The sequence below is a fragment of the Phyllobates terribilis genome, unplaced genomic scaffold (assembly GCF_046119375.1).
Source record: "Phyllobates terribilis strain yellow unplaced genomic scaffold, ASM4611937v1 Scaffold_10__3_contigs__length_209671492, whole genome shotgun sequence".
Lineage (NCBI taxonomy): Eukaryota > Metazoa > Chordata > Amphibia > Anura > Dendrobatidae > Phyllobates > Phyllobates terribilis.
The window spans coordinates 180,365,717-180,387,185 of record NW_027362770.1 but is presented as its reverse complement, the minus strand read 5'-3'; the positions used below and the strand labels follow the sequence as shown (position 1 = coordinate 180,387,185).

General features: G+C 39.1%; 1 protein-coding gene across 1 annotated transcript in view; it reads left to right on the top strand.

Moving 5' to 3' along the window:
* Window positions 1-21,469, top strand: part of ITPR2 (inositol 1,4,5-trisphosphate receptor type 2) — a 294,636-nt gene that overhangs the window by 229,283 nt on the left and 43,884 nt on the right. Inside the window, exons 46-48 of the mRNA XM_073649236.1 lie at window positions 7,169-7,276; window positions 8,204-8,396; window positions 12,047-12,172. Coding sequence (XP_073505337.1) covers window positions 7,169-7,276; window positions 8,204-8,396; window positions 12,047-12,172 — 427 coding nt within the window. The remainder of the gene's footprint in view (window positions 1-7,168; window positions 7,277-8,203; window positions 8,397-12,046; window positions 12,173-21,469) is intronic.

Below are 21,469 nucleotides of genomic sequence, written 5' to 3'. Positions count from 1 at the left end.
CTGTTACTATATGACCACTAGGGGCGCTGTTACTATATGACAACTAGGGGCGTTGTTACTATATGACCACTAGGGGCGCTGTTACTATATGACCACTAGGGGCGCTGTTACTATATGACCACTAGGGGCGCTGTTACTATATCACCACTAGGTGCGCTGTTACTATATGACCACTAGGGGGCGCTGTTACTATATGACCACTAGGGGCGCTGTTACTATATCACCACTAGGGGCGCTGTTACTATATCACCACTAGGGACGCTGTTACTATATGACCAATAGGGGCGCTGTTACTATATCACCACTAGGGGCGCTGTTACTATATCACCACTAGGGGCGCTGTTACTATATCACCACTAGGGGCACTGTTTCTTCGTGACTACTAGGGGCGCTGTTACTATATGACCGCTAGGGGCGCTGTTACTATATCACCACTAGGGGCGCTGTTACTATATCACCACTAGGGGCACTGTTACTATATCACCACTAGGGGCACTGTTTCTTCGTGACTACTAGGGGCGCTGTTACTATATGACCGCTAGGGGCGCTGTTACTATATCACCACTAGGGGCGCTGTTACTATATCACCACCAGGGGCGCTGTTACTATATCACCACCAGGGGCGCTGTTACTATATCACCACTAGGGGCACTGTTACTATATCACCACCAGGGGCGCTGTTACTATATCACCACTAGGGGCACTGTTACTATATCACCACTAGGGGCGCTGTTACTATATCACCACTAGTGGCGCTGTTACTATATCACCACCAGGGGCGCTGTTACTATATCACCACTAGGGGCGCTGTTACTATATCACCACCAGGGGCACTGTTACTATATCACCACTAGGGGCGCTGTTACTATATCACCACCAGGGGCGCTGTTACTATATCACCACTAGGGGCGCTGTTACTATATCACCACTAAGGGAGCTGTTACTATATCACCACCAGGGGCGCTGTTACTATATCACCACTAGGGGCGCTGTTACTATATCACCACTAAGGGAGCTGTTACTATATCACCACCAGGGGCGCTGTTACTATATCACCACTAGGGATGCTGTTTCTTTGTGACCACTAGGGGCGCTGTTACTATATCACCACTAGGGACGCTGTTACTATATCACCACTAGGGGCGCTGTTACTATATCACCACTAGGGGCGCTGTTACTATATCACCACTAGGGGCGCTGTTACTATATCACCACTAAGGGAGCTGTTACTATATCACCACCAGGGGCGCTGTTACTATATCACCACTAGGGGCGCTGTTACTATATCACCACTAGGGGCGCTGTTACTATATCACCACTAGGGGCGCTGTTACTATATCACCACTAGGGACGCTGTTTCTTTGTGACCACTAGGGGCGCTGTTACTATATCACCACTAGGGGCGCTGTTACTATATCACCACTAGGGGCGCTGTTACTATATGACCACTAGGGGCGCTGTTACTATATCACCACTAGGGGCGCTGTTATTATATCACCACTAGGGACGCTGTTACTATATCACCACTAGGGGCGCTGTTACTATATCACCACTAGGGGCGCTGTTATTATATCACCACTAGGGACGCTGTTACTATATCACCACCAGGGGCGCTGTTACTATATCACCACTAGGGGCGCTGTTACTATATCACCACCAGGGGCGCTGTTACTATATCACCACTAGGGGCGCTGTTACTATATCACCACCAGGGGCGCTGTTACTATATCACCACCAGGGGCGCTGTTACTATATCACCACTAGGGGCGCTGTTACTATATCACCACTAAGGGAGCTGTTACTATATCACCACCAGGGGCGCTGTTACTATATCACCACTAGGGGCGCTGTTACTATATCACCACTAGGGGCGCTGTTACTATATCACCACTAGGGGCGCTGTTACTATATCACCACTAGGGATGCTGTTTCTTTGTGACCACTAGGGGCGCTGTTACTATATCACCACTAGGGACGCTGTTACTATATCACCACTAGGGGCGCTGTTACTATATCACCACTAGGGGCGCTGTTACTATATCACCACTAGGGGCGCTGTTACTATATCACCACTAAGGGAGCTGTTACTATATCACCACCAGGGGCGCTGTTACTATATCACCACTAGGGGCGCTGTTACTATATCACCACTAGGGGCGCTGTTACTATATCACCACTAGGGGCGCTGTTACTATATCACCACTAGGGGGCGCTGTTACTATATCACCACTAGGGGCGCTGTTACTATATCACCACCAGGGGCGCTGTTACTATATGACCACTAGGGGCGCTGTTACTATATCACCACTAGGGACGCTGTTACTATATCACCACTAGGGGCGCTGTTATTATATCACCACTAGGGACGCTGTTACTATATCACCACTAGGGGCGCTGTTACTATATGACCACTAGGGGCGCTGTTACTATATCACCACTAGGGGCGCTGTTATTATATCACCACTAGGGACGCTGTTACTATATCACCACTAGGGACGCTGTTACTATATCACCACTAGGGGCGCTGTTACTATATCACCACTAGGGACGCTGTTACTATATCACCACTAGGGGCGCTGTTACTATATCACCACCAGGGACGCTGTTACTATATCACCACCAGGGGCGCTGTTACTATATCACCACCAGGGGCGCTGTTACTATATCACCACTAGGGACGCTGTTACTATATCACCACTAGGGGCGCTGTTACTATATCACCACCAGGGGCGCTGTTACTATATCACCACCAGGGGCGCTGTTACTATATCACCACTAGGGGCGCTGTTACTATATCACCACTAGGGACGCTGTTACTATATCACCACTAGGGGCGCTGTTACTATATCACCACTAGGGACGCTTTTTCTTTGTGACCACTAGGGGCTCTGTTACTATATCACCACTAGGGGCGCTGTTACTATATCACCACTAGGGACGCTGTTACTATATCACCACTAGGGGCGCTGTTACTATATCACCACTAGGGGCGCTGTTACTATATCACCACTAGGGGGCGCTGTTACTATATCACCACTAGGGACGCTGTTACTATATCACCACTAGGGGCGCTGTTACTATATCACCACTAGGGGCGCTGTTACTATATCACCACTAGGGGCGCTGTTACTATATCACCACTAGGGGCGCTGTTACTATATCACCACTAGGGGCACTGTTTCTTCGTGACTACTAGGGGTTCAGTTACTATATGACCGCTAGGGACGCTGTTTCTTTGTGACCACTAGGGACGCTTTTTCATCGTGACAACTAGGAGCGCTTTTACTTTATGACCACTAGGGGCGCTGTTTCTTCATTACCACTAGGGGCGCTGTTCTGTGCTTCTCAGGGTCAGCGGAGAGCTGGGTGAGTTCTAGAAGAAAGTTTCCGTCTTCTCTAATTTTCAGATGGAGCCGCAGCGCGGAGTTTTTATAAAACCGCCGCCGTCCCTGCAGTCTTACACTGACAGTCGCGTCCGTGAACGCCACCGCCGCCTCCTATTTATAACACACGGAGCCGACTTTGTTGGTTTCATGTGACAGCTCTGCATCTCGCTGCAGAAGCGCGCGTCTCGCTGGCTGAGGCAGACTGTCTAGTGCAGCGTGACTCACAAGTCTGGGATGGCAATGACAGCGCCTAATTAAACCGCTGCGGAATCAGGAGGCGTGCGGCAGCTCGTGCACTGGCAGAGCGTCGCGCCCCCTCCTCCGCTGACCGTCATTACACCCCGCAGACCGTCACATCGTCGGATCAGTCTCATCTCGTGATGTCTTCATTAACTCCCAAAATCTTTACATTGAGCGCGGCGCCGACCCAGCGAGAAAAGCCGATATTTATTGCATTAGTGATGTAGCAGAGCCGGTTTGGTCACTGCTACATGACAGACTCAACTTCTCTTTTTTTTCCAAATTACTTATTTTTTAAAGGGCCACTAACTTCCCCTAAATTTGGAAACAGCACCACCTATGCCCACAGGTTGTATGTGGTATTGCAGCCGTATTTTATCCACTATAGAGGAGCTGCAATACCAGACACAACCCATGAACAGGTATGGTGCTATTTTGGAAGATATCAGCTTTGTTTTTGAAGCCTCGTACAACCCCTTTAAAGGGCCCTCTCTTAAAGGGAAAAAAAATCCAGAGTAATTATAAGTCCTTTCATCGCAATCTTCTGTCTAGATTTTTAGTTAAAACTTTTAATCAGTCCTGTTGGGTGGGAACAAAAATGTCCGCCCTTACAAGTTCCTCAGGATCGGTCACTGCTAAACAAAAAGTAGATCTAGTGATGAATTCCGAGCTGTGGCCCCATTAGTGGTCACCCGGCTAGAAGGATTCAGGTTTTATGAATTTTAGAGGCGCTTTTAATTTGATAAACTTCTCCTACAAACTGACTTTATTTATGGTACTGTAACTTTAAATATGGATCAAAACCTTTAAGCTCCTCCTTCTTTAAGGTGATGCCCTGCCTATTATTTAAAACATTTTTTTAAAGGGTAATTAGTTAATTTTTTTTACTGTGCCATTAATCAAGTTTTTTCGATTTATATCTGAGAAAATTGGGTGACAACAAATATGGACACCACTACTACTCGCCACGCCACTCTAGTGACAACTTCTAAGATGTAATGTCGGCCATATTTGTAGTCAGCCATATAAGAGAACTCAAAGACTTTATGATTTGTAAGGGGAGTTTCCTTGTTAATTTGCTACAGTTTCCTACAAACTGACTATTTATCATATGAATTTGCTCATGAACTATAATCTTTAAGCCCCTCCTTCTTTTAATTGAAGCTCCGCCTCTTCTACCTCTTAAAGGGCAAAAAGTAAAAAAAATTTAGGCCCTTAATAAATTACTTTTTCCCGATATAGATATGAAAGCTAGCTGACAACAGATATTGGTGTTAATACAACTCACCCAACCAGTCCAATGACAGCTTTTAGGATGTCCGGCGGCCATATTGGTAATCATCCAGACACGATGCTCAAGGAGTCTATGGTTTTTAAGGAGAGTTGCTGTTTTAAACGGATAAACTCTCCTACAAACCGACTTTTTATTTAATTAAAACTTAAACATGGACAAGAGCCTTTAAGCCCCTCCTTTAAGATGTAGCTCTGCCTTTTTTGTTGCTCTTAAAGGGCAAAAAGTTTAACTTTTTTAACTGTGCTGAAAATCAAATCTTGATATATCTGAAAAAGTTAGGTGCCGAAAATATGGACGCCATTACCACTCACCCAACCAATCAGGTGTAATGGTCACCATATTTGTAGTCACAGAGATAAGAGCAGTCAGTGACTTTATAAATTTTAAAAAGGAGTTGCCTTGTTCATTTGTGAAAAGTTTCTACAAACCGGCTATTTCTTGTATTGGAAGTTATACATGGACTTGAACCTTTAATCCCCTCCTTCTTTTCCATGAAGCTCCTCCTTCTACTACTAAAAGGGCAAAATATTTAAAAAAAAAATTAGGCATTTTATAGATCAAATTTTTCCCCTTAAATCTAAAAAGGCTTGGTGAAACAAAATATGAATGCCAGTACAACTATACCAGACAATTTTAATGAAATCTCCTAGGCTGTAATGGCGGCCATTTTGGTAAATCAACCAAATAGGATTCCTTAAAGGCTTTATGATTTTTAGTGGGCATTGCTTTACTTACATGTTGTATTAAGATTTCCTACAAGCTGACTATTTAATATGTAAAAATAGAAAAAAATGTACCAAATCCTTTAAGCCCCTCCTTCTTTTAAGTGAAGCCCCACCTCTTCTCTGTCTCTTAAAGGGCAAGATAACATTTTTTTTAAAGCTTTATAAATGATGTGTGCTGCTTTCTTAGCAGTTCTGTAGTCATATCATACTACAGAATTTAGCTGCCTATCAATGATTGACATTTATGAATGTCCCTGATCGTTAGAGCCCGTTTGCATGCCCGGTGCCACTCGTCCTCATTCACATGCGTCTGTAATGCTGTACACAGCGCAGGATGTGTCAGACGTTCTTTATCAGGAACAGAGTCCGCTCAGCTAATTTGAAAGTTCTGCCGAGTAGACGGCGAGCTGGAAGCTGCGGGTCCCCATAGACCTGATTAGACTGTTCCCTGTTGTGCCTTACCTTGAATAACACAGAGTTCTCTCAGAAAACCTTTATTATCTGTAACCCTGAGGATGAGATAGAAGTGCGTGAGCTGGCACAGAACAAGAACACGGAGAACCTGCCTACAGGGGGCGCTGTGCATGCTCCACCATCATGATATCAATAATAGTAGTCCATTAAAGCAGTTCTCCAAGAACTTAAAGGGGTCGTTCTCAATTAGAAAATAATGGCTATTTTCCACTAAACATAGTGCCACACCTGCCTACAGGTTATGTATGGTATTGCAGCTCAGCCAAACTATTAATTTCATTATAGCAGGACAGCAATACGATGCAGAACGTATAGACAAGTGTATATTTTGTGGATAGGCCACAAATTTGCTAACTTTTATACAAACCAAAGGAGGAAGAGAAGTTAGCTACATCCTGTCTCTCTGGAGCCAACACTGAACTGAGCTTTCCAGCATAGGGAAGGGGATGAGACTCTAGGGCTTAAAGCTCAGACGGATCCTTCTGTCTCACTGGTGACATCGCTTTACACCTCTCAGCACATCTTGGTTAACTGCCAGGAAGAGATTTATACAGCCACCACTAGAGGGAGCTCACTGCATACAGATTTATACAGCCACCACTAGAGGGAGCTCACTGCATACAGATTTATACAGCCACCACGAGAGGGAGCTCACTACATACAGATTTATACAGACACCACTAGAGGGAGCTCACTACATACAGATTTATACAGCCACCACTAGAGGGAGCTCATTATACAAATATTTATTCTGATACATCTAATATTGAGGTCAGTAGTGACTGCACTGAGGAGCTCCCCCTAGTGTTGTCTACTGGCAGATTGTGGCATGTAAGTGAATGCCCGCAGCCATAATGCTTTGCCGTGTAGAACTCATTATCAGTGGGGGGGGTATTTTCTAATCAGCTCCTCAGCCGTCACGTAGAGGACAAGTCTCTATTCACTGACAGCAAGATGTGTTCTTGAAAGTGGGGAGAAATTGACACGAAAAGTGTATTCTAAGGCGGCGGAGAGGACGCGTGTCCCTGACGAGGACATTGTGTTTTCAGCTGGCGCGCCACTACAAGACTCTGCAGCAGATGTTGAGGCCGGGGAATGATCCGGACGAGGGCGATGAAGCTTTGAAGTACTACGCCAACCACACGGCTCAGATCGAGGTAAAGGGGCCGAGGCATCGAAATCCCCCCGCAGTAGCCCACCTGCCGTCCCTACACACTTATACTGACCCCAATGGTGAAGAATACTGTATTCGTGCAAATGTCTCACTTTTTTTTTTCAGTAATTTTATATTTGTGTTAACTTCTATTTTTTTAATTAGTGATAGATTTCTGGTAATTTTTCACATTTTTTCTACTAATTCCATATTTATGGTAATTTTTCGTGTTTTTTTTCATTAATACAGTATTTATGGAAAATTTTCACATTTTTTTCTATAATATATTTGTGTTAATTGTTTTATTAGTGTCATATTTGTGGTAATTTTCACTTTTATTTTCACTAATGCAACATTTCTGGCAATTTTTTATGGTAAGGCTATATTTCTGGTAATTTTTCATGTTTTTTTTAATAATGCCGTATTTTTGGAAATTTTTCACATTTTTTTCGATAATGCCAATATTTGGTAATTTTTCCTTATTTTTTGTTCATTAATGCCATATTTGTGATAATTTTTCACTCCGTTTTGCTAATTCCATATTCCTGGTAATTTTTCATGTTTTTTCATTAATACCGTATTTGTGGAAATTTTTCACATTTTTTTTTTTTATAATTCTATATTTTTGTTAATTTGTATTGTTTTTTTTCATTAGTGGTAATTTTTTTACATTTTTTTTTATTAATGCCATATTTGTGGAAATTTTTCACATTTTTTTTTCACTAAGTCCATCTTTTGGGTTCCTGTTTTCCTCACCCGCACCCACGTACGTGGGTGATACCGGCTGGAGGAGGACGTCCGTGTCGAAGTGGGATCGGTGTACCCATACCCAGGTTTGGATGGCACTGGTGGAGGCGGCAGCGCAGGTGGAGCAGGTTTTGTTGTATCGCGTACCTCTACTTGCCGCTTTATGGCTCCTCTCCTCTTGCAGATCGTCCGCCACGACCGCACCATGGAGCAGATCGTCTTCCCCGTGCCGAACATCTGCGAGTACCTGACCCGGGAGTCCATGTGGCGCGTGTTCAACACCACGGAGAGGGACGAGCAGGGCAGCAAGGTGAACGACTTCTTCCAGCAGACGGAGGATCTGTACAACGAGATGAAGTGGCAGAAGAAGATCCGGAGTGAGTGCAGCACGTGGGGCGGGGGCGGTCCTGGGCCTCCATCCTCCAGCTGCTGCAGAACTACAACTCACAGCAACCCCGGACAGCCTTCACTGCTCAGTTGTGCATGCTGGGAGTTGTAGTTCTACAGCTGCCAAGTGGGGGACCAATACTTTATCTCTGACCTCGGACCATGCTGAGAGTTGTAGTGCGTGTTTAACCACTTCCTCTGCTATCCGCAGCTTTATCCAGTGTTAATTATTCAGGGCTATAAATCTCCCCCCCCCCCTCCGATCCGCCATGTTGTCTCCCTGCGGGGGGCGACGGCGGCGCAGATGTTGGCGGTAATTCACACTTGGTATTCGGCGGACGCCGCGCTCCGTACACATTGTACCGTTTAATATTTCATTAGTTAATCAGATCTCTCCGGCGTCCTCTCCGTGAACGTGCCGCACTTCATCATCGCCCCGGCCGCACGCCGCGTCCCCCCGCTGCCGGGCACAGGCGCACCGCCTGCCCCGATAAATAATTAACGACTCGTTAACAAAAAAACATTGTGTCTGCGTCTTTTCTCACTCGCGCCATTAACCCTAAATGGAAAATGTTAAGCCTCCCGATAATCCGGCATCTGCTGCTCGCGGCTCTTCTGGATTATCCCGATAATCCCCCGCTCATTCCTAGTTTACTGTCTACAGCCACATTCTGATAATCCGGCACTGATTTTCTTTGACGACCATCCAATAATCCAGAATCTGAAGTGGGAGAAGATTTTTAGTACTCAAGTTGTCTAGGATTAATACAAAAAAAAATGACTTCTTCCAAAAAAACAGCGCCACCCTTGTTCACAGGTCATATGTGGTATTGCAGTCCAGCCCTATTTACTGCAATACCAGATGTGACCTGTAACTGGGAGTGGCGCCGTGTTTTTTATTTCAATATTCCTGTATTTTTAGGCTGTGCTCAGTTCACGAGGAGCGGTAGTCATGTAAGCGCGCGTCTTGCTGCTCTCCAGGCGTTGCTGCCGCGCTCTCCTCCGCCGCCGCACCTCCCTGCATTAAGCGTTTACATTTAAATAGCTTATTACCTGGAGATCAGCGGCCGCAGCGCCGTCATTAAGCTCGTCCCTGACCGGCCTGCGGGTGAAGGAATTAGTGCCGGCGTCTGAGCAAAAACCAGCACTGCTTTACTACAGCAAAAAGAAAAAACTAACTACAACACGTGGCGGTGTACAGCCAAAACAAGAAAAGCATCTGTCTGCAGCTCCTCCTCTCTGACTAATGTATCATAACTCCTCCTCTCTGACTAATGTATCATAACTCCTCCTCTCTGACTAATGTATCATAACTCCTCCTCTCTGACTAATGTATCATAACTCCTCCTCTCTGACTAATGTATCATAACTCCTCCTCTCTGACTAATGTATCATAACTCCTCCTCTCTGACTAATGTATCATAACTCCTCCTCTCTGACTAATGTATCATAACTCCTCCTCTCTGACTAATGTATAATGTATCATAACTCCTCCTCTCTGACTAATGTATCATAACTCCTCCTCTCTGACTAATGTATCATAACTCCTCCTCTCTGACTAATGTATCATAACTCCTCCTCTCTGACTAATGTATCATAACTCCTCCTCTCTGACTAATGTATCATAACTCCTCCTCTCTGACTAATGTATCATAACTCCTCCTCTCTGACTAATGTATCATAACTCCTCCTCTCTGACTAATGTATCATAACTCCTCCTCTCTGACTAATGTATCATAACTCCTCCTCTCTGACTAATGTATCATAACTCCTCCTCTCTGACTAATGTATCATAACTCCTCCTCTCTGACTAATGTATCATAACTCCTCCTCTCTGACTAATGTATCATAACTCCTCCTCTCTGACTAATGTATCATAACTCCTCCTCTCTGACTAATGTATCATAACTCCTCCTCTCTGACTAATGTATCATAACTCCTCCTCTCTGACTAATGTATCATAACTCCTCCTCTCTGACTAATGTATCATAACTCCTCCTCTCTGACTAATGTATCATAACTCCTCCTCTCTGACTAATGTATCATAACTCCTCCTCTCTGACTAATGTATCATAACTCCTCCTCTCTGACTAATGTATCATAACTCCTCCTCTCTGACTAATGTATCATAACTCCTCCTCTCTGACTAATGTATCATAACTCCTCCTCTCTGACTAATGTATCATAACTCCTCCTCTCTGACTAATGTATCATAACTCCTCCTCTCTGACTAATGTATCATAACTCCTCCTCTCTGACTAATGTATCATAACTCCTCCTCTCTGACTAATGTATCATAACTCCTCCTCTCTGACTAATGTATCATAACTCCTCCTCTCTGACTAATGTATCATAACTCCTCCTCTCTGACTAATGTATCATAACTCCTCCTCTCTGACTAATGTATCATAACTCCTCCTCTCTGACTAATGTATCATAACTCCTCCTCTCTGACTAATGTATCATAACTCCTCCTCTCTGACTAATGTATCATAACTCCTCCTCTCTGACTAATGTATCATAACTCCTCCTCTCTGACTAATGTATCATAACTCCTCCTCTCTGACTAATGTATCATAACTCCTCCTCTCTGACTAATGTATCATAACTCCTCCTCTCTGACTAATGTATCATAACTCCTCCTCTCTGACTAATGTATCATAACTCCTCCTCTCTGACTAATGTATCATAACTCCTCCTCTCTGACTAATGTATCATAACTCCTCCTCTCTGACTAATGTATCATAACTCCTCCTCTCTGACTAATGTATCATAACTCCTCCTCTCTGACTAATATTGTGTGACGACCACTCTCTAATATCGTGTGAGTCCTCCTCTGACTAATACTATGGGACTGCTCTGACTTTAAGTGTTTGGCTCCTCCTCTCTTACAAACATTTTATGGATCATCCTCTCTAATATTATGAAGCTCCTCCTCTTTGACTAATACTGCCTGGCTCCCTCCTTTCTAACTAATCTTGTTTGTCTTCTTCCCTCTAAATAATATATGGCTCCTCCTCTCTGACTAAGTGTTGATCCTCCTCTCTAACTAATACTGTTTGGCTCCTCCTCTCTGACAAATACTGCATGACTCCACCTCTCTGACTAGTGCTGCATGGCTCCTCCTCTATGACTAATGCTGCATGGCTCCTCCTCTATGACTAATACTGCATGGTTCATCCTCTCTGACTAATACTACATGGCTCCTCCTCTCTGACTAATACTGCATGGCTCCTCCTCTCTGACTAGTACTGCATGGCTCCTCCTCTCTGACTAATACTGCATGGCTCCTCCTCTCTGACTAATACTGCATGGCTACTCCTCTCTGACTAATACTGCATGACTCCACCTCTCTGACTAGTACTGCATGGCTCCTCCTCTATGACAAATACTGCATGGCTCCTCCTCTATGACTAATTCTGCCTCACTCCTCCTCTATGACTAATACTGCATTGCTCCTCCTCTATGACTAATACTACATGGCTCCTCCTCTCTGACTTATACTGCATGGCTCCTCCTCTCTGACTTATACTACATGGCTCCTCCTCTCTTACCTCAGACTCCACAAGATCTCTGAAGGAGTCCTGTGTCATCCGGCAGCACTTCTTCCTCGTTCACATGGCGCCTCTTGTCTTCACAGATAACCCTGCCCTGTTCTGGTTCTCCCGCCACATCTCGCTGTGGGGCAGCATCTCCTTCAACCTCGCTGTGTTCATCAACCTGGCGGTGGCGCTGTTTTACCCGTTTGGAGACGACGGAGATGAAGGCAAGTGGAATTTCTTCCAGTTCTGGTAGAGTACGGTAAGGAGGTGCGGATGAGAAGTCATTATGGTCAGTGAGTGCGGAGTATCCAGGGACCGAGGATCCCAAAATAATCTGTTACCAGCGCAGCCTGATTCTCCCGTATCAATAATTCATCAGCAGGTAAAAAGCCGCCACTGCACAGAGGAAATCTAGAAATATATGTCTACCGCACGCTGGGCAAGACGGAGATAGGAAAAGAGGGCCGTATTATAGTAGTTATATTCCTGTACATAGGGGGCAGTATTATAGTAGTTATATTCTTGTACATAGGGGGCAGTATTATAGTAGTTATATTCTTGTACATAGGGGGCAGTATTATAGTAGTTATATTCCTGTACATAGGGGGCAGTATTATAGTAGTTATATTCTTGTACATAGGGGCAGTATTATAGCAGTTATATTCTTGTACATAGGGGCCGTATTATAGTAGTTATATTCTTGTACATAGGAGCAGTATTATAGTAGTTATATTCTTGTACATAGGGGCAGTATTATAGTAGTTATATTCTTGTACATAGGAGCAGTATTATAGTAGTTATATTCTTGTACATAGGAGCAGTATTATAGTAGTTATATTCTTGTACATAGGAGCAGTATTATAGTAGTTATATTCTTGTACATAGGGGCAGTATTATAGTAGTTATATTCTTGTACATAGGGGCAGTATTATAGTAGTTATATTCTTGTACATAGGGGCCGTATTATAGTAGTTATATTCTTGTACATAGGAGCAGTATTATAGTAGTTATATTCTTGTACATAGGGGCAGTATTATAGTAGTTATATTCTTGTACATAGGGGCCGTATTATAGTAGTTATATTCTTGTACATAGGGGCAGTATTATAGCAGTTATATTCTTGTACATAGGGGGCAGTATTATAGTAGTTATATTCCTGTACATAGGGGGCAGTATTATAGTAGTTATATTCTTGTACATAGGAGCAGTATTATAGTAGTTATATTCTTGTACATAGGGGCAGTATTATAGTAGTTATATTCTTGTACATAGGGGGCAGTATTATAGTAGTTATATTCTTGTACATACGGGGGCAGTATTATAGTAGTTATATTCTTGTACATAGGGGACACTATTATAGTAGTTATATTCTTGTACATAGGGGGCAGTATTATAGTAGTTATATTCTTGTACATACGGGGCAGTATTATAGTAGTTATATTCTTGTACATAGGGGGCAGTATTATAATAGTTATATTCTTGTACATAGGGGGCAGTATTATAGTAGTTATATTCTTGTACATACAGGGGCAGTATTATAGTAGTTATATTCTTGTACATAGGGGGCAGTATTATAGTAGTTATATTCTTGTACATAGGGGCAGTATTATAGTAGTTATATTCTTGTACATAGTGGCAGTATTATAGTAGTTATTTTCTTGTACATAGGGGCAGTATTATAGTAGTTATATTCTTGTATATAGGAGCAGTATTATAGTAGTTATATTCTTGTACATAGGAGCAGTATTATAGTAGTTATATTCTTGTACATAGGAGCAGTATTATACTAGTTATATTCTTGTACATAGGAGCAGTATTATAGTAGTTATATTCTTGTACATAGGGGCAGTATTATAGTAGTTATATTCTTGTACATAGGGGCAGTATTATAGTAGTTCTATTCTTGTACATAGGAGCAGTATTATAGTAGTTATATTCTTGTACATAGGGGGCAGTATTATAGTAGTTATATTCTTGTACATAGGGGCAGTATTATAGTAGTTATATTCCTGTACATAGGGGGCAGTATTATAGTAGTTATATTCTTGTACATACGAGCAGTATTATAGTAGTTATATTCTTGTACATAGGGGCAGTATTATAGTAGTAATATTCTTGTACATAGGGGACAGTATTATAGTAGTTATATTCTTGTACATAGGGGCAGTATTATAGTAGTTATATTCTTGTACATGGGGGCAGTATTATAGTAGTTATATTCTTATACATAGGGGCAGTATTATAGTAGTTATATTCTTGTACATAGGGGACAGTATTATAGTAGTTATATTCTTGTACATGGGGGCAGTATTATAGTAGTTATATTCTTGTACATAGGGGCAGTATTATAGTAGTTATATTCTTGTACATAGGGGGCAGTATTATAGTAGTTATATTCCTGTACATAGGGGGCAGTATTATAGTAGTTATATTCTTGTACATACGGGGGCAGTATTATAGTAGTTATATTCTTGTACATAGGGGCAGTATTATAGTAGATATATTCTTGTACATAGGGGGCAGTATTATAATAGTTATATTCTTGTACATAGGGGGCAGTATTATAGTAGTTATATTCTTGTACATACGGGGGCAGTATTATAGTAGTTATATTCTTGTACATAGGGGGCAGTATTATAGTAGTTATATTCTTGTACATAGGGGGCAGTATTATAGTAGTTATATTCTTGTACATAGTGGCAGTATTATAGTAGTTATTTTCTTGTACATAGGGGCAGTATTATAGTAGTTATATTCTTGTACATAGGGGCAGTATTATAGTAGTTATATTCCTGTACATAGGGGGCAGTATTATAGTAGTTATATTCTTGTACATAGGAGCAGTATTACAGTAGTTATATTCTTGTACATAGGAGCAGTATTATAGCAGTTATATTCTTGTACATAGGGGGCAGTATTATAGTAGTTATATTCTTGTACATAGGGGGCAGTATTATAGTAGTTATATTCTTGTACATAGGAGCAGTATTATAGTAGTTATATTCTTGTACATAGGAGCAGTATTACAGTAGTTATATTCTTGTACATAGGAGCAGTATTATAGCAGTTATATTCTTGTACATAGGAGCAGTATTATAGTAGTTATATTCTTGTACATAGGAGCAGTATTACAGTAGTTATATTCTTGTACATAGGAGCAGTATTATAGCAGTTATATTCTTGTACTTAGGAGCAGTATTATAGTAGTTATATTCTTGTACATAGGAGCAGTATTATAGTAGTTATATTCTTGTACATAGGAGCAGTATTATAGTAGTTATATTCTTGTACATAGGAGGCAGTATTATAGTAGTTATATTCTTGTACATAGGGGGCAGTATTATAGTAGTTATATTCTTGTACATAGGGGGCAGTATTATAGTAGTTATATTCTTGTACATACGGGGGCAGTATTATAGTAGTTATATTCTTGTACATAGGGGACACTATTATAGTAGTTATATTCTTGTACATAGGGGGCAGTATTGTAGTAGTTATATTCTTGTACATACGGGGGCAGTATTATAGTAGTTATATTCTTGTACATAGGGGACACTATTATAGTAGTTATATTCTTGTACATAGGGGGCAGTATTGTAGTAGTTATATTCTTGTACATACGGGGGCAGTATTATAGTAGTTATATTCTTGTACATAGGGGGCAGTATTATAATAGTTATATTCTTGTACATAGGGGGCAGTATTATAGTAGTTATATTCTTGTACATACGGGGGCAGTATTATAGTAGTTATATTCTTGTACATAGGGGGCAGTATTATAGTAGTTATATTCTTGTACATAGGGGGCAGTATTATAGTAGTTATATTCTTGTACATAGTGGCAGTATTATAGTAGTTATTTTCTTGTACATAGGGGCAGTATTATAGTAGTTATATTCTTGTATATAGGAGCAGTATTATAGTAGTTATATTCTTGTACATAGGAGCAGTATTATAGTAGTTATATTCTTGTACATAGGAGCAGTATTATACTAGTTATATTCTTGTACATAGGAGCAGTATTATAGTAGTTATATTCTTGTACATAGGGGCAGTATTATAGTAGTTATATTCTTGTACATAGGGGCAGTATTATAGTAGTTATATTCTTCTACATAGGAGCAGTATTATAGTAGTTATATTCTTGTACATAGGGGGCAGTATTATAGTAGTTATATTCTTGTACATAGGGGCAGTATTATAGTAGTTATATTCTTGTACATAGTGGCAGTATTATAGTAGTTATTTTCTTGTACATAGGGGCAGTATTATAGTAGTTATATTCTTGTATATAGGAGCAGTATTATAGTAGTTATATTCTTGTACATAGGAGCAGTATTATAGTTATATTCTTGTACATAGGAGCAGTATTATACTAGTTATATTCTTGTACATAGGAGCAGTATTATAGTTGTTATATTCTTGTACATAGGGGCAGTATTATAGTAGTTATATTCTTGTACATAGGGGCAGTATTATAGTAGTTATATTCTTCTACATAGGAGCAGTATTATAGTAGTTATATTCTTGTACATAGGGGGCAGTATTATAGTAGTTATATTCTTGTACATAGGTGACAGTATTATAGTAGTTATATTCTTGTACATAGGAGCAGTATTATAGTAGTTATATTCTTGTACATAGGGGCAGTATTATAGTAGTTATATTCTTGTACATAGGGGACAGTATTATAGTAGTTATATTCCTGTACATAGGGGGCAGTATTATAGTAGTTATATTCTTGTACATACGAGCAGTATTATAGTAGTTATATTCTTGTACATAGGGGCAGTATTATAGTAGTAATATTCTTGTACATAGGGGACAGTATTATAGTAGTTATATTCTTGTACATAGGGGCAGTATTATAGTAGTTATATTCTTGTACATAGGGGCAGTATTATAGTAGTTATATTCTTGTACATAGGGGCAGTATTATAGTAGTTATATTCTTGTATATAGGGGACAGTATTATAGTAGTTATATTCTTGTACATGGGGGCAGTATTATAGTAGTTATATTCTTGTACATAGGGGCAGTATTATAGTGGTTATATTCTTGTACATAGGGGCAGTATTATAGTAGTTATATTCTTGTACATAGGTGACAGTATTATAGTAGTTATATTCTTGTACATAGGAGCAGTATTATAGTAGTTATATTCTTGTACATAGGGGCAGTATTATAGTAGTTATATTCTTATACATAGGGGACAGTATTATAGTAGTTATATTCTTGTACATAGGAGCAGTATTATAGTAGATATATTCTTGTACATAGGAACAGTATTATAGTAGTTATATTCTTGTACATAGGAGCAGTATTATAGTAGTTATATTCTTGTACATAGGGGCAGTATTATAGTAGTTATATTCTTGTACATAGGGAGCAGTATTATAGTAGTTATATTCTTGTACATAGGTGACAGTATTATAGTAGTTATATTCTTGTACATAGGAGCAGTATTATAGTAGTTATATTCTTGTACATAGGGGCAGTATTATAGTAGTTATATTCTTGTACATAGGGGACAGTATTATAGTAGTTATATTCTTGTACATAGGAGCAGTATTATAGTAGATATATTCTTGTACATAGGAACAGTATTATAGTAGTTATATTCTTGTACATAGGAGCAGTATTATAGTAGTTATATTCTTGTACATAGGGGCAGTATTATAGTAGTTATATTCTTGTACATAGGGGCAGTATTATAGTAGTTATATTCTTGTACATAGGAGCAGTATTATAGTAGTTATATTCTTGTACATAGGAGTAGTATTATAGTAGTTATATTCTTGTACATAGGGGCAGTATTATAGTAGTTATATTCTTGTACATAGGGGCAGTATTATAGTAGTTATATTCTTGTACATAGGGAGCAGTATTATAGTAGTTATATCCTTGTACATAGTGGGCAATATTATAGTAGTTATATTCTTGTACATATGGGCAGTATTATAGTAGTTATATCCTTGTACATAGTGGGCAGTATTATAGTAGTTATATTCTTGTACATATGGGCAGTATTAAAGTAGTTATATTCTCGTACATAGGGGCAGTATTATAGTAGTTATATACTAGTACACAGGGGGCAGTATTATAATAGTTATATTCTTGTACATAGGAGCAGTATTATAGTAGTTATATTCTTGTACATAGGGGCAGTATTATAGTAGTTATATTCTTGTACATAGGGGGCAGTATTATAGTAGTTATATTCTTGTACATAGGGGCAGTATTATAGTAGTTAGATTCTTGTACATAGTGGCAGTATTATAGTAGTTATTTTCTTGTACATAGGGGCAGTATTATAGTAGTTATATTCTTGTATATAGGAGCAGTATTATAGTAGTTATATTCTTGTACATAGGAGCAGTATTATAGTTATATTCTTGTACATAGGAGCAGTATTATACTAGTTATATTCTTGTACATAGGAGCAGTATTATAGTTGTTATATTCTTGTACATAGGGGCAGTATTATAGTAGTTATATTCTTGTACATAGGGGCAGTATTATAGTAGTTATATTCTTCTACATAGGAGCAGTATTATAGTAGTTATATTCTTGTACATAGGGGGCAGTATTATAGTAGTTATATTCTTGTACATAGGTGACAGTATTATAGTAGTTATATTCTTGTACATAGGAGCAGTATTATAGTAGTTATATTCTTGTACATAGGGGCAGTATTATAGTAGTTATATTCTTGTACATAGGAGCAGTATTATAGTAGTTATATTCTTGTACATAGGAGTAGTATTATAGTAGTTATATTCTTGTACATAGGGGCAGTATTATAGTAGTTATATTCTTGTACATAGGGGCAGTATTATAGTAGTTATATTCTTGTACATAGGGAGCAGTATTATAGTAGTTATATCCTTGTACATAGTGGGCAGTATTATAGTAGTTATATTCTTGTACATATGGGCAGTATTATAGTAGTTATATCCTTGTACATAGTGGGCAGTATTATAGTAGTTATATTCTTGTACATAGGGGGCAGTATTATAGTAGTTATATTCTTGTACATAGGTGACAGTATTATAGTAGTTATATTCTTGTACATAGGAGCAGTATTATAGTAGTTATATTCTTGTACATAGGGGCAGTATTATAGTAGTTATATTCTCGTACATAGGGGACAGTATTATAGTAGTTATATTCCTGTACATAGGGGGCAGTATTATAGTAGTTATATTCTTGTACATACGAGCAGTATTATAGTAGTTATATTCTTGTACATAGGGGCAGTATTATAGTAGTAATATTCTTGTACATAGGGGACAGTATTATAGTAGTTATATTCTTGTACATAGGGGCAGTATTATAGTAGTTATATTCTTGTACATAGGGGCAGTATTATAGTAGTTATATTCTTGTACATAGGGGCAGTATTATAGTAGTTATATTCTTGTATATAGGGGACAGTATTATAGTAGTTATATTCTTGTACATGGGGGCAGTATTATAGTAGTTATATTCTTGTACATAGGGGCAGTATTATAGTAGTTTTATTCTTGTACATAGGGGCAATATTATAGTAGTTATATTCTTGTACATAGGTGACAGTATTATAGTAGTTATATTCTTGTACATAGGAGCAGTATTATAGTAGTTATATTCTTGTACATAGGGGCAGTATTATAGTAGTTATATTCTTGTACATAGGGGACAGTATTATAGTAGTTATATTCTTGTACATAGGAGCAGTATTATAGTAGATATATTCTTGTACATAGGAACAGTATTATAGTAGTTATATTCTTGTACATAGGAGCAGTATTATAGTAGTTATATTCTTGTACATAGGGGCAGTATTATAGTAGTTATATTCTTGTACATAGGGGCAGTATTATAGTAGTTATATTCTTGTACATAGGGGGCAGTATTATAGTAGTTATATTCCTGTACATAGGGGGCAGTATTATAGTAGTTATATTCTTGTACATAGGGGGCAGTATTATAGTAGTTATATTCTTGTACATAGGGGGCAGTATTATAGTAGTTATATTCTTGTACATAGGAGCAGTATTATAGTAGTTATATTCTTGTACATAGGAGCAGTATTATAGTAGTTATATTCTTGTACATAGGGGGCAGTATTATAGTAGTTATATTCCTGTACATAGGGGGCAGTATTATAGTAGTTATATTCTTGTACATAGGGGGCAGTATTATAGTAGTTATATTCTTGTACATAGGGGGCAGTATTATAGTAGTTATATTCTTGTACATAGGAGCAGTATTATAGTAGTTATATTCTTGTACATAGGAGCAGTATTATTGTAGTTATATTCTTGTACATAGGGGCAGTATTACAGTAGTTATATTCTTGTACATAGGAGCAGTGTTATAGCAGTTATATTCTTGTACAAAGGAGCAGTATTGTAGTAGTTATATTCTTGTACATAGGAGCAGTATTATAGTAGTTATATTCTTGTACATAGGGGCAGTATTATAGTAGTTATATTCTTGTACATAGCGGCAGTATTATAGTAGTTATATTCTTGTACATAGGGGCAGTATTATAGTAGTTATATTCCTGTACGTAGGGGGCAGTATTATAGTAATTATATTCTTGTACATAGGGGGCAGTATTATAGTAGATATATTCTTGTACATAGGAGCAGTATTATAGTAGTTATATTCTTGTACATAGGAGCAGTATTACAGTAGTTATATTCTTGTACATAGGAGCAATATTATAGCAGTTATATTCTTGTACATAGGAGCAGTATTATAGTAGTTATATTCTTGTACATAGGAGCAGTATTATAGCAGTTATATTCTTGTACATAGGAGCAGTATTATAGTAGTTATATTCTTGTACATAGGGGGCAGTATTATAGTAGTTATATTCTTGTACATAGGGGCAGTATTATAGTAGTTATATTCCTGTACATAGGGGGCAGTATTATAGTAGTTATATCCTTGTACATAGGGGGCAGTATTATAGTAGTTATATTCTTGTACATAGGAGCAGTATTATAGTAGTTATATTCTTGTACATAGGAGCAGTATTACAGTAGTTATATTCTTGTACATAGGAGCAGTATTATAGCAGTTATATTCTTGTACTTAGGAGCAGTATTATAGTAGTTATATTCTTGTACATAGGAGCAGTATTATAGTAGTTATATTCTTGTACATAGGAGCAGTATTATAGTAGTTATATTCTTGTACATAGGAGGCAGTATTATAGTAGTTATATTCTTGTACATAGGGGGCAGTATTATAGTAGTTATATTCTTGTACATAGGGGGCAGTATTATAGTAGTTATATTCTTGTACATACGGGGGCAGTATTATAGTAGTTATATTCTTGTACATAGGGGACACTATTATAGTAGTTATATTCTTGTACATAGGGGGCAGTATTATAGTAGTTATATTCTTGTACATACGGGGGCAGTATTATAGTAGTTATATTCTTGTACATAGGGGGCAGTATTATAATAGTTATATTCTTGTACATAGGGGGCAGTATTATAGTAGTTATATTCTTGTACATA